The following is a 14,376-nucleotide window of genomic DNA, read 5'->3' as shown; positions in this document are numbered from 1 at the left end:
ACTTACAGCCCAACTCTTCCACAACCTAACCTCTTACAGCCCAACTCTCCCACAACCTAACCTCTTACAGCCCAACTCTTCCACAACCTAACCTCTTACAGCCCAACTCTTCCACAACCTAACCTCTTACAGCCCAACTCTCCCACAACCTAACCTCTTACAGCCCAACTCTCCCACAACCTAACTCTCCCACAACCTAACCTCTTACAGCCCAACTCTCCCACAACCTAACTTCTTACAGCTCAACTCTCCCACAACCTAACCTCTTACAGCCCAACTCTTTCACAACCTACCCTCTTACAGCCCAACTCTTTCCACTCTCCCACAACCTAACTCTCCCACAACCTAACCTCTTACAGCCGGAAGCGGAGGTTAACAGATCTCAGGAGGGATTTTGGTCCACTCTTCTTTACAGATCTTCTCTAAATCCTTAAGGTTTCTTGGCTGTCGCTTGGCAACTCGAAGTTTCTGCTCCCTCCATAAATTTTCTATAGGATTAAGGTCTGGAGACTGGCTAGGCCACTCCATGACCTTAATGTGCTTCTTCTTGAGCCACTCCTTTGTTGGCTTGGCGGTATGTTTTGGGTCATTGTCATGCTGGAAAGCCCATCCACGACCCATCTTCAGTGTTCTGGCTGAGGGAAAAAGGTTCTCATCCAAGATCTTACAGGACATGGCCCCGTCCATTGGCCCCTCAATGCGGCAAAGTCGGCCTGTACCTTTAGCAGAGAAACGACCCCAAAGCATCATGTTTCCACCTCCGTGTGTGACTGTAGGGATGGTGTTCTTAGGGTCATAGTCAGCATTTTTTTTCCTCCAAACACGGCGAGTCGAGTTAATGCCAAAGAGCTCAATTTTGGTCTCCTCTGACCACAGAACTTTCTCCCAATTCTTCTCTGAATCATTTAGATGTTCATTGGCAAACTTCAGACGTTCCTGTACATGTGTCTTCTTCAGGAGGGGGACCTCGTGGGTGCTACAGGATTTCAAGTCATGGCGGCGTATTGAGTTACCAATGGTTTGTTTGCTGACCGTGGTCCCAACTGCCTTGAGATCCTTCACAAGCTCCTCCCGTGTAGTTCTGAGCTGATACCTCACTTTTCTCATGACCATCCTCACCCCATGAGGGGAAATCTTGCATGGACTGAGGGCGATTGATGGTTTTTTGTATTTCTTCCGTTTGGGAAAAATCGCTTCAACAGTTGTCTTCTTCTCACCAAGCTTCTTGCTGATGGTCTTGTAGCCCATTCCAGCCTTGTGCAGGTCTACAATCTTCTCCCTGACATCCTCTGACAGATCTTTGGTCTTCCCCATGATGGTGAGGATTGAATGGAAGAAAGAGATTCTGTGGACAGGTGTCTTTTATACACATAACGAGTTGTCGTTAGGAGAACCTTCTTACATTGACAGGACTAATCTGTGTACCACATGAGCACCTACTGTAGTGTCTGTGTATACTCCATATATACCCCCATATATACTATATACACTCTCTATATACTCCATATATACTATATACACTCTCTATATACTCCATATATACCCCCCATATATACTATATACACTCTCTATATACTCCATATATACTATATACACTCTCTATATACTCCATATATACCCCCCATATATACTATATACACTCTCTATATACTCCATATATACTATATACACTCTCTATATACTCCATATATACCCCCCATATATACTATATACACTCTCTATATACTCCATATATATACCACATGAGCACCTACTGTAGTCTCTGTGTATACTCCATATATACCCCCCATATATACTATATACACTCTCTATATACCCCATATATATACCACATGAGCACCTACTGTAGTCTCTGTGTATACTCCATATATACCACCCATATATACTATATACACTCTCTATATACTCCATATATATTATATACACTCTCTATACACTCCATATATATACCACATGAGCACCTACTTTAGCCAGTCTGTGGGGGGCAGAATTATTGTTGGTTGGTTGGGGATCAAATACTTATTTTACTCACTGAACTGCACCTCCATTTATAACATTCCTATCATGTGTTTTTTTTCTGTTTTTTTTTGGTTGATATTCTGTCTCTATCATATAAAATACACCTATGATAAAAATTATAGACCCTTCATTTCTATGTAAGTTGGCAAACATACACAATCAGTAAAACAGGGGGGGGCAGACCATATTTGGCCCCATAAAGAATGAGGAAGGACATCTGGTTACAAAGGATGGGGAGATGGCGAAGGTATTGAATTTATTCTTCTCCTCAGTCTTCACGAGTGAATCGGGGGGCTTCAGTAACCAAAACTGCAGTGTTTATCCTCATGACACAACACAGGAAGCACCTCCATGGTTAACAGAGGACAGAATTAAAATTAGACTTGAGAAACTTAACATTAATAAATCACCGGGACCAGATGGCTTGCATCCGAGGGTACTTAGGGAACTCAGTCAAGTGATTGCCAGACCGCTGTTCCTAATTTTTACAGACAGTCTACTGACTGGAATGGTACCAGCTGATTGGAGAAAAGCCAATGTAGCACCTATATTTAAAAAGGGCCCAAAATACATCCCTGGGAATTACAGACCAGTTAGCCTAACATCAATAGTATGTAAACTCTTGGAGGGGATGATAAGGGACTATATACAAGATTTTAGTAATAAGAATGATATCATTAGCAGTAATCAGCATGGATTCATGAAGAATCGTTCTTGCCAAACCAATCTATTAACCTTCTATGAGGAGGTGAGTTGCCATCTAGATAAAGGAAGGCCCGTAGACGTGGTGTATCTGGATTTTACAAAAGCATTTGACACAGTTCCCCATAAACGTTTACTGTACAAAATAAGGTGCGTTGGCATGGACCATAGGGTGAGTACATGGATTGAAAACTGGCTACAAGGGCGAGTTCAGAGGGTGGTGATAAATGGGGAGTACTCAGAATGGTCGGGGGTGGGTAGTGGGGTTCCCCAGGGTTCTGTGCTGGGACCAATCCTATTTAATTTGTTCATAAATGACCTGGAGGATGGGATAAACAGTTCAATCTCTGTATTTGCAGACGATACTAAGCTAAGCAGGGCAATAACTTCTCCGCAGGATGTGGAAACCTTACAAAAAGATCTGAACAAATGAATGGGGGAGGGGCAACTACATGGCAAATGAGGTTCAATGTAAAAAAATGTAAAATAATGCATTTGGGTGGCAAAAATCTGAATGCAATCTATAGACTGGGGGGAGAACCTCTGGGGGATTCTAGCATGGAAAAGGACCTGGGGGTCCTAGTAGATGATAGGCTCAGCAATGGCATGCAATGCCAAGCTACTGCTAACAAAGCAAACAGAATATTGGCATTAAAAAGGGGGATCAACTCCAGAGATAAAACAATAATTCTCCCGCTCTACAAGACTCTGGTCCGGCCGCACCTGGAGTATGCTGTCCAGTTCTGGGCACCAGTCCTCAGGAAGGATGTACTGGAAATGGAGCGAGTACAAAGAAGGGCAACAAAGCTAATAAAGGGTCTGGAGGATCTTAGTTATGAGGAAAGGTTGTGAGCTCTGAACTTATTCTCTCTGGAGAAGAGACGCTTGAGAGGGGATATGATTTCATTATATAAATACCGGACTGGTGACCCCACAATATATAAATACCGGACTGGTGACCCCACAATATAAAATACCGGACTGGTGACCCCACAATATACAAATACCGGACTGGTGACCCCACAATATACAAATACCGGACTGGTGACCCCACAATAGAAGTAAAACTTTTTCGCAGAAGGGAGTTTAACAAGACTCGCAGCCACTCATTAAAATTAGAAGAAAAGAGGTTTAACCTTAAACTACGTAGAGGGTTCTTTACTGTAAGAGCGGCAAGGATGTGGAATTCCCTTCCACAGGCGGTGGTCTCAGCGGGGAACATTGATAGCTTCAAGAAACTATTAGATAAGCACCTGAATGACCGCAACATACAGGGATATGTAATGTAATACTGACACATAATCACACACATAGGTTGGACTTGATGGACTTGTATCTTTTTTCGACCTCACCTACTATGTAACTATGTAACTATCTACAGGGGAGACAATCATTATTTCCCCCACTGTATATGATAAGCAAATCAACGATTTTGTACCAAGTCGGGGATCAGGCTCCCTCCCCTCTTCCTATGTCCCATTATGTACTGCGCTGACTCTCTATAGGTCATGTTAGATGTCTGGGTTTCAATCGGGATTTGGTTGGGGGATCTGGAGACAATCCGATAAGAAGAATGATGTCCGACCACCTTGTGCTCCCCTTGTAGGTCAATGTAACACGTCAACTGTGTAGCAGCTACAATATCGCTCTTCCCTAAGGATTTGTTGTTCTAAAAAAAAATAATAAAAAGATTGCAGCTAATAAAGTCGTTGTGGCAGAAATTTCAAGCTGCTAAATGCATTTGACTTTTAGCAGCGTTTAAAACTACAACAGAATTGCCGGCTTTTAGCGCCCCAGAGATTTGTAGCGGCCCACAGAACTATTGCAGTCAGTGACAACCGCAACTCTGTGTCCGGCTACCAATCACTGGAGATAAAAAGCAGAGATATCCGAAGCTGCTACAGAGTTGCTGGAGTGCTGTGGCTCTTGACAGGTCCCAACCCCCGACCAGTTACATCCAATCATAAGAGAGGAGTACAGACCGCCGTTCACACTGTAACATCATTTATTCACTCTGTGAAGCAGAAATATTTATTTTTGGGATGCAAAATATATTCTATTTCCGTCTGATGAAAATAAGTTAGGCTTTGTTTTACTGTAAAGTCCGTCAGTTTATCGAGTCTCGGAGATCCGCCGCTGTGAGGTCATCAGAATGAGTCTCAGATATCCGTCACAATGAGGTCATCAGAATGAATCTAATAGATCCGCAGCGATGAGGTCATCAGAACGATTCTCAGAGATCCACCACGATGAGGTCATCAGAATGAGTTTCAGAGATCCATCACAATGAAGTTATCAGAATGAATCGTAGAGATCCGCTGCAATGAGTTCATCAGAACGAGCCTCAGAGATCCGCCTCGATGAGGTCATTAGAACGAGCCTCAGAGATCTGCCACCCTGAGGTCATCAGAATGAGTCTCAGAGATCCACCGCAATGAGGTCATCAGAATGAGTTTCAGAGATCCCCCGCAATGAGGTCATCAGAATGAGTTTCAGAGATCCACCTTGATGAGGTCATCAGAATGAGTCTCAGAGATCCATCGCAATAAGGTCATCAGAATGAGTTTCAGAGATCCACCACGATGAGGCCATCAGAATGAGTCTCAGAGATCCACCGCAATGGGGTCATCAGAATGACTCTCAGAGATCTGCCACGATGAGGTCATCAGAATGAGTCTCAGAGATCCATCGCGATAAGGTCATCAGAATGAGTTTCAGAGATCCACCGGAATGAGGTCATCAGAATGACTCTCAGAGATCTGCCACGATGAAGTCATTAGAATGAGTCTCAGAGATCCACCATGCTGAGGTCATCAGAATGAGTCTCAGAGATCCGTCGCGATGAGGTCATCAAAATGGTGCTGATGAAGTCCGGGCATTGCGGTGGCGTCTTCAGACACTGTCTGGGTTGTTCTTCTCGGACACGGAGGACATGCTGTATGAGGTATCGTCATGTTCGGGAGATGTGTGGCTGTAATCCATATCATCCAAATCTACCGGAGGATCGCTCAGGAGTGTCTGGGGGAGACAAATAAAGTTATATCCACAACATTAATCACTACAAAGTATGCATCACATGACAGAAACATGGAGGATGCCATAATACAGTACTTCACACAGCTGATGTACATCATATACTAGAGGAAGAAGTCCAGAGAGGGCAGGGAGAGGGAGAAGTCCAGAGAGGACAGGGAGAGGAAGAAATCCAGAGACGACAGGGAGAGGAAGAAGATCAGAGAGGACGAGGAGAGGGAGAAGTCCAGAGATGGCAGGGAGAGGAAGAAGTCCAGAGAGGGCAGGGAGAGGAAGAAGTCCAGAGATGACAGGGAGAGGAAGAAGATCAAAGAGGGCAGGGAGAGGAAGAAGTCCAGAGAGGGCAGGGAGAGGAAGAAGTCCAGAGAGGGCAGGGAGAGGAAGAAGTACAGAGAGGGCAGGGAGAGGAAGAAGTCCAGAGAGGACAGGGAGAGGAAGAAGATCAGAGAGGGCAGGGAGAGGAAGAAGTCCAGAGAGGGCAGGGAGAGGAAGAAGTCCAGAGAGGACAGGGAGAGGAAGAAGATCAGAGAGGGCAGGGAGAGGAAGAAGTTCAGAGAGGGCAGGGAGAGGAAGAAGGTCAGAGAGGGCAGGGAGAGAAAGAAGTCCAGAGAGGGCAGGGAGAGGAGGACATCCAGAGAGGGCAGGGAGAGGAAAAAGATCAGAGAGGGCAGGGAGAGGAAGAAGTCCAGAGAGGGCAGGGAGAGGAAGAAGTCCAGAGAGGGCAGGGAGAGGAAGAAGTCCAGAGAGGGCAGGGAGAGGAGGACATCCAGAGAGGGCAGGGAGAGGAAGAAGATCAGAGAGGGCAGGGAGAGGAAGAAGATCAGAGAGGACAGGGAGAGGAAGAAGTCCAGAGAGGGCAGGGAGAGGAAGAAGTCCAGAGAGGACAGGGAGAGGAAGAAGATCAGAGAGGGCAGGGAGAGGAAGAAGTTCAGAGAGGGCAGGGAGAGGAAGAAGGTCAGAGAGGGCAGGGAAAGGAAGAAGTCCAGAGAGGGCAGGGAGAGGAAGAAGTCCAGAGAGGGCTGGGAGAGGAAGAAGTCCAGAGACATCAGGGAGAAGAAGAAGTCCAGAGAGGACAGGGAGAGGATGAAGATCAGAGAGGGCAGGGAGAGGAAGAAGATCAGAGAGGGCAGGGAGAGGAAGAAGTTCAGAGAGGGCAGGGAGAGGAAGAAGTCCAGAGAGGGCAGGGAAAGGAAGAAGATTAGAGAGGGCAGGGGGAGGAAGAAGATCAGAGAGGGCAGGGAGAGGAAGAAGTTCAGAGAAGGCAGGGAGAGGAAGAAGTCCAGAGAGGACAGGGAGAGGAAGAAGTCCAGAGAGGGCAGGGAGAGGAAGAAGTCCAGAGAGGGCATGGAGAGGAAGAAGCCCAGAGACATCAGGGAGAAGAAGAAGTCCAGAGAGGGCAGGGAGAGGAAGAAATCCATAGAGGGCAGGGAGAGGAAGAAGTCCAGAGAGGGCAGGGAGAGGAAGAAGTCCAGAGAGGACAGGGAGAGGAAGAAGTCCAGAGAGGGCAGGGAGAGGAAGAAGTCCAGAGAGGGCAGGGAGAGGAAGAAGTCTAGAGACGACAGGGAGAGGAAGAAATCCAGAGAGGGCAGGGAGAGGAAGAAGTCCAGAGAGGGCAGGGAGAGGAAGAAGTCCAGAGAGAACAGGGAGAGGAAGAAGTCCAGAGAGGGCAGGGAGAGGAAGAAGTCCAGAGAGGGCAGGGAGAGGAAGAAGTCTAGAGACGACAGGGAGAGGAAGAAATCCAGAGAGGGCAGGGAGAGGAAGAAGTCCAGAGAGGGCAGGGAGAGGAAGAAGTCCAGAGAGAACAGGGAGAGGAAGAAGTCCAGAGAGGGCAGGGAGAGGAAGAAGTCTAGAGACGACAGGGAGAGGAAGAAATCCAGAGAGGGCAGGGAGAGGAAGAAGTCCAGAGACGGCAGGGAGAGGAAGAAGTCCAGAGAGGGCAGGGAGAGGAAGAAGTCCAGAGAGGGCAGGGAGAGGAAGAAGTCCAGAGACATCAGGGAGAAGAAGAAGTCCAGAGAGGGCAGGGAGAGGAAGAAGCCCAGAGACATCAGGGAGAAGAAGAAGTCCAGAGAGGGCAGGGAGAGGAAGAAGTCCAGAGACGACAGGGAGAGGAAGAAATCCAGAGAGGGCAGGGAGAGGAAGAAGTCCAGAGAGGGCAGGGAGAGGAATAAGTCCAGAGAGGACAGGGAGAGGAAGAAGTCCAGAGACGACAGGGAGAGGAAGAAGTTCAGAGAGGGCAGGGAGAGGAAGAAGTCCAGAGAGGGCAGGGAGAGGAAGAAGTTCAGAGAGGGCAGGGAGATGAAGAAGTTCACAGAGGGCAGGGAGAGGAAGAAGTCCAGAGAGGGCAGGGAGAGGAAGAAGTCCAGAGAGGGCAGTGAGAGGAGGACATCCAGAGAGGGCAGTGAGAGGAGGACATCCAGAGAGGGCAGTGAGAGGAGGACGTCCAGAGAGGACAAGGCAGGGGAGGAATGTAAAGCAGGACAGGCAAAAGAAGTCCAGGTAGGACAAACAGAAGAGGAAGTCAGGGCAAGACAGGCAGCGGAAGAAGTTCAGTTAAGGTAGGCAGTAAAGGAAGTCTGGGCAGGATGGACAGAGGAGAAAGTCTAGGCAGGACAGGCAGAGAAAGAAATTACATCAGGACAGGCTGAGGAAAGCAAGATCGGCAGAGAAGCAAGTCCGGGCAGGATGGACAAAGGAGAGAGTTAACACAAAAACAGCCAGAGAAGAAAGTTCTGGCTAGAGTCCGGGTAGGAGTATTTCCAGGCAGACCAGGTAGAGGAGGAAATCTGAGAAGGAGAGGTAAAGGAAAATGTCCAGGCAGAACAGAGGCTCCAACCTACCTGCTGCTGGTCGATGTCATTGGATCTGATGGCCAGGATGAGGTTTCGGGTGAAGTTCTGCAGTTCTGCATATTTGTGTTTGTAGGTCTCCAACTCATTCTCTATGTACCGAACCTCTTCATTCTGCACATTGGTGGGGAGGGGGAAGTGTCAGCAGAAATCACAAAGGCACAAAATATGAGAAAAAATATTCTGGTAATAATAAAGCTACCGCATCCCCCCCCCCCCCCCACATCAGAGTTTCACTCCCCACCACCACACTTTACTTTTTACTATCACATCTTCACTCCCTACCATCACTACCATCTCTGATCCCAATTACTGCAGCTTCACTCCTCACCACACCTTTACTTCCTATTATCACATCTTCCTCCTTCAACCATTTAAAACCCAAAAGATGGGGGGGGGGACCTGTTTCCTAAAACATGTTGACCATATAGTAGTTGGTCAAATACCACATTGTATGTATCGTTTATCTGTCTTTCTTTTTTCAGCCTTGAAGTAGGTGGACCCCCCCCCCAAACACAGCGCTCATAACTTTATACTCCAGAACGGAGTTTCCAATGTAACACAATGCAGACGCAGGTCCAGGATATATTAAAGGAGGTTTCCGTAACCCTCAGGAACCATTTAAATCCTCAAAGAAGGAGGAGACCCTTCTCCCAAAGCCATGTTGTATTTAATAAACATTTCATTCCATTATCAAGCTATGTGATCATCTGACCCAGGATAGTTTGAAGGAGGCTTCTGTAAACCCTAAGGGAACATTTAACACCCTGAAGAAGTTGGAGACCCTTCTTCCAAAACACGCCAGCCATACAGTATTCAATAAATATTTCATACCATTATCAAGCTATCTGACCCAGAAGCTCATAACTTTATACTCGAAATTGTGATTTCCAAATGCAGATGTAGGTCCAGGATAGTTTGTAGGAGGCTCCTGTAATCCTCAAGAAACATATAAAACCCAGAAGAAGAAGAGGGGACCATTCTCTAGAAATGCGTTGGACATGCTATATTCAGTGAACATTTCATATCAACATCAAGCTATCTGACCATCTTCACCCGGCTCTCCTAGGTTTATACTCAAAAAACTGATTATCTCTTGAGCGGTTCGGCCACCAATTTTAGAGAGGCCTCAGCCTAAGACCACAACTAGGTCACTTTTCACTAAAGATTCATCACCTCAAAGGAATAAGTAACAGTTTATATTTACCTAAATCAAAATCTGCTTTGTGTCCATCCAGCCCCACCAAACACCAACTACAAGCCTATGACATCATCTGTGACATCACTAGGATCTCCCAGTGAGCTTTGGCAGCCATCTTGGAGAAGGGTAGAGCTGATTCCACTCATCTCCCTCCCAACAGTAGATCCCTGCATTGGAAGGCTTCGCCTTCCATATTGACTCCAATGTGTTTCACCAAAGTGGCAACGTTTCCCAAAACTATCTGTCAGGGAATCAGTTTTTGTGCAGCTAATGCTCGTGCGCATGTGACAGTACATACTGTAGATGGACTTGGTGTAAGAGTCCAGGGCCTGCTACACATGCACCAATGGTGCGTTGCTGCAAGAGGAAATCCGTGCCAACTGAGCATGTGCCAAAGACGCCTCAGGGCGCCAACCCGCACCTGTGCAGAAGACTTGATGGAAAAGGGCGGAAAAATGCCCAGGAGGCGCACAGGAAGTGACATCAACCTGATGGAAAAAGGCGGGAAAATTCCCAGGAGGCGCACAGGAAGTGACATCAACCCGATGGAAAAAGGCGGGAAAATACCCAGGAGGCGCACAGGAAGTGACGTCAACCTGATGGAAAAAGGCGGGAAAATGCCCAGGAGGTGCACAGGAAGTGACCTCAAACTTCCCTAAATAAGCCCAGCCCAGACACTGCCAAATTGCTGGATTATCTTCAGCCCCCCCTTGTTCCTGTGCTAGTGTGTGATCTACCTGGAAACCTATTTGACTACTCTTGATTTTTTTGTTAAAGACTTTTTATTGAGTTTCCACAATATTACAGCAGGAGTTACAGAGGTACATGTCTTAAGAATACATAAGATGAGTAAAACAAGTAAATCCAAAGGGATAAAGCATTACAATATGGATCATAATATCAACATTTGTATCAGCGGTATTCGCCGATTAGTATCAGAAGGGAGAGAAGACCAATAAGTCTGACATGAGAGCAATTGTGAGCTCTAACCCTGTATTATAAGATGCTAGTGCTGGTGTATCATAAGAGGGGAGTTGTGGGTGTCTACAACAGTATTGTTTTCACTGTAGATATGTATGCTTGGATTTTGTGAATAATGATTTGTAATAGGTAATCATTAATTATATTGTTCGATGGTAATCGTCCAAATGAGCTCTGCGCCCCCTCCCGGACACCCCCAAGGGGATCTAGCTGTGCCCAGCAGGGGGAACACAGGCGTAGTTATTATAGAAACATGTCAGCGTTATACTCGTAGGTTCCTCATGATGTAGAGGAGACTCCCAATGTACGGAGCCATTGCAAAGGAATCTTGAGAATGGTGGGGATTGTGGAACAGGGGTAAGGGGGGGAGCAGAGGGGTGGATGAGACGGAGGTTTTGTCAGCCTGGTACATGTTTATTGGTGTATATGTTCAGGTATTTATGTGTCCGTTCGTCCCTCGAGCTCCGGGAGAAGGCAATTAGCTGAGTAATTCTCGGCAATGGTTGATTTAAAATGAAACCAGCACGCCCAAATGTGTTTGTATTTGGACGGAGTGTCGGAGGATTGATGGATAAGGTTCTCCATTTCAGCCAATCTATCTACCCTCCGAATCCAATCTTGAACAGTGGGGGGAGAGGTGCTTCTCCAAAGTACTGGGATACATAGATTGGCCGCATTGATGAGGTGTAAAACCAGGGATTTTTTATAAGTTCTTTGTGGGAGCGAGGTGTGATGAAGTAAATATTGAGCAGGGGTGAAGTCAGGGGAGTATGTTGTTATTTGAATGATCAAGCGGTGAACTTCAGCCCAGTAATTTTGAATGAGTGGGCATTCCCACCATATATGTAGTAGTGTACCTTTGGTTGCGTTACAACGCCAACAGAGTGGAGGAATAGTAGGTTGGAATTTGTGAATTTTGTCAGGAGTCCTATACCACTTCGCAAAGATTTTATATCTGTTTTCCTGGGTAGAGGTGTTGAGGGAGCCTTTATGCATGTGATTGTGAATATGTGTCCAGTCCGCGGTGGTGAGATCTAAATTCAAATCTTGTTCCCATTGTCTGACTAGTTTGTCTTGTTTAAGGTCTTGATTGGAAAATAGCAGTGCATATATGGATGATATGAGATGTCTTTGGGGTTCTTGAGCAGTGCACAAGAGTTCAAAGGGTGTAAGTTCCCTGTGTAAGTCTGCGGTGGGCTTGAGGCCATGAATAAAGTGACGTATTTGTAAATATTTGTAAAATGGGATGTGGTAGTCTGGGAATGCGGTGGTCAAGGCCTGGAATGTCATGAGAGATTTTTGGTGGAACAGCTGTTGTATTTTGAGTCTGGGTCTATGCGGGTCTGATGAGGGGATGCGTAGGCGTATTCCGGGTTCAAAGTCTGGGTTATTCTCCAGGGGTGTCATAGGGCCAGGAGTGGGTCTCAATGGGAGCACTATGCTAGCTGCCGCAAAGTTTTTCAGCGTGGGGTTAATGAGTGGGTGTAGTGAGATTTCTATCGGTATTTTCTTTTGATCGATCCATGGTAGGAGTCTCACCGGTATGGGGGAGAATGCGTTTTCGATAAATACCCAGTCTTTATTGGTGTCGTTAGTGTGCCAATCGACAATTCTGGAGAGGTGACAGACCCAATAATATTTTTGTATGTCCGGTATTTGAAGACCCCCCAGCGATTTGGGAGTCGTCAGTCTAGTCCATTTTAATCTAGGTTGTTTGGAGGACCATATAAAATTTCTACATAGCTTTTTGAGTGTGGAAAAAAAGGATATAGGAATGTGTATGGGTATAGTTTGAAATAGGTAAAGCAATCTAGGTAGCACGTTCATTTTTAAGACCGCTGCTCTGCCAAACCAAGAAAAGGGTCTCATATTCCAGTTATGTAGGTCGTTTTGGAGGGTTTGTAGGATGGGTGAGAAATTTAGGCTAAAGATATCTGTCAGTTTGGAAGGTAATTTAATGCCTAGGTATGTAATGTCTTTGGGTTCCCAGCTAAATGGAAAGTTTTGTTTGCATAGCGTGACGAGGTCGTTAGGTAAAGAGATGTTAAGGGCTTTTGATTTGGAGAAGTTTATTTTTAGGTTTGTGAGGGATTTGAAGGTTTCAAAGTCTTTGAGGAGATTGGGAATGGTCGTAATTGGGTCAGTAAGGAATAGTAAGACGTCATCCGCATATGCGGCTACTTTAAATTGCTTATGATTAATCTCTACTCCCTTAATGTCTGGGTTTTGTCTAAGTCTGCGTAGGAGGGGTTCCATAGTAAGAATAAAGATCAAAGGGGACAGGGGGCAACCCTGTCTAGTGCCATTGGATATGGAGAAGGCGTCCGACAGGTGCCCATTCACTCTCACTTTAGCTGTGGGTGTTGTGTAAAGGGCCATTATCATTCTAATGAAATGCGGTGGGAGGCCCGTAGAGGATAAGGTTGCCTCCATAAAGTCCCAAGCTACCCTGTCGAACGCCTTCTCCGCATCCAGGGACAGGAAGAAGCCGCGTGATTTTGTTGTGGTTAGCCAATGATGGATGTTCAATGCTTTGGTGGTGTTGTCTCGAGCTTCCCTACCGGGAACGAAACCGACCTGATCTGTAGAGACTAATTTGGGGATTAGTGGTAGGAGTCGGTTGGCAATAGCTTTGGCATAAACTTTAACGTCTACATTAAGTAGGGAGATTGGGCGATAGTTGGGGACCAGGGTCGTGTCTTTGCCTGGTTTGGGGATGAGGGTGATGTGGGCACCTAGGATGTCCTTCGAGGCTACATTAGAGGGATCGAAACTATTAAATGCCTTGACGAGTGGCGGGATTAAAATGTCAGAGAAAGATCTGTAGTACCCCACCGTGAGTCCATCTGGGCCGGGACTTTTACCTGGTTTCATTTGTTTCAGGGCTAATATGAGTTCGTCTGAAGACAGTGGGGAATCTAGTGATGCGGAATCCTCCGTTGAGAGGGAGTTAGGGGCATATTGGGAAAGGAATTTGCTGATTGCTTCCTTTCTGTCGGTGGTGGCCGCGGTCGTTTGCGGGGAACGTAGGTTGTATAAGTCTGTATAGTAATGTACAAATTGTTTAGCAATATCCTCAGATGAGGCAAAGGTCCTACCAGTTGGGTCTGTAATCGAGTGGATAGTATGGGCAGCTTTCTTAGTCTGTAGGGCTCTGGCTAGAAGTTTCCCTGACTTGTCACCAAACTCATAGAAGCATTTTCGTTGCAATGTGTATTTACGCTTAACAAGTGTGTGTAGTACTTCTAAAAGCTCATTTCTGGCTCGAGTCAGTTCTGCGAGTGCTTCAGATGCTAAGGATTGTTTGTGTTTTTGTTCCAACTTAGTGATGCGGTTAGACAGTTCGTCTAGTTTAGCTTTTCTGAGTTTGTGTCGTTGTGCAGCCATAGATATGAACATGCCTCTTATGACGCACTTGTGTGCAGCCCAGACTGTTTCATGTGATGTGTCACCTATTCCATTTTCAGTGAAGTAGTTGGTAAGCTGTTGGGAGATCGTACTGACGAGTGCTGTATCCGTAAGTAGGGAGTTGTCCAGTCTCCATATTTGGGAACGTGTCCTCGTGGTGGGCATGTGTAGGGTCAAAGTTATAGG

General features: G+C 46.3%; 1 protein-coding gene across 3 annotated transcripts in view; it reads right to left on the bottom strand.

Annotated features, from left to right (window-relative positions):
- Positions 1-4,708: 4,708 nt before the first annotated feature.
- The window catches only part of HDX (highly divergent homeobox), a 115,079-nt gene continuing 105,411 nt past the window's right edge, over positions 4,709-14,376 (bottom strand). For all 3 annotated transcript variants that reach the window (XM_073598092.1, XM_073598093.1, XM_073598094.1), the window contains 2 exons: positions 8,592-8,714; positions 4,709-5,739 (listed from right to left, as the gene is read on the bottom strand). In XM_073598092.1, coding sequence (XP_073454193.1) covers positions 5,614-5,739; positions 8,592-8,714 — 249 coding nt within the window. In that variant the 3' untranslated portion in view covers positions 4,709-5,613. The remainder of the gene's footprint in view (positions 5,740-8,591; positions 8,715-14,376) is intronic.

Source organism: Aquarana catesbeiana, linkage group LG09 (genome assembly GCF_042186555.1).
Source record: "Aquarana catesbeiana isolate 2022-GZ linkage group LG09, ASM4218655v1, whole genome shotgun sequence".
Classification (NCBI taxonomy): domain Eukaryota; kingdom Metazoa; phylum Chordata; class Amphibia; order Anura; family Ranidae; genus Aquarana; species Aquarana catesbeiana.
Note: the sequence above shows the minus strand (reverse complement) of the source record. Positions and strands in the feature narration are given on the sequence as shown.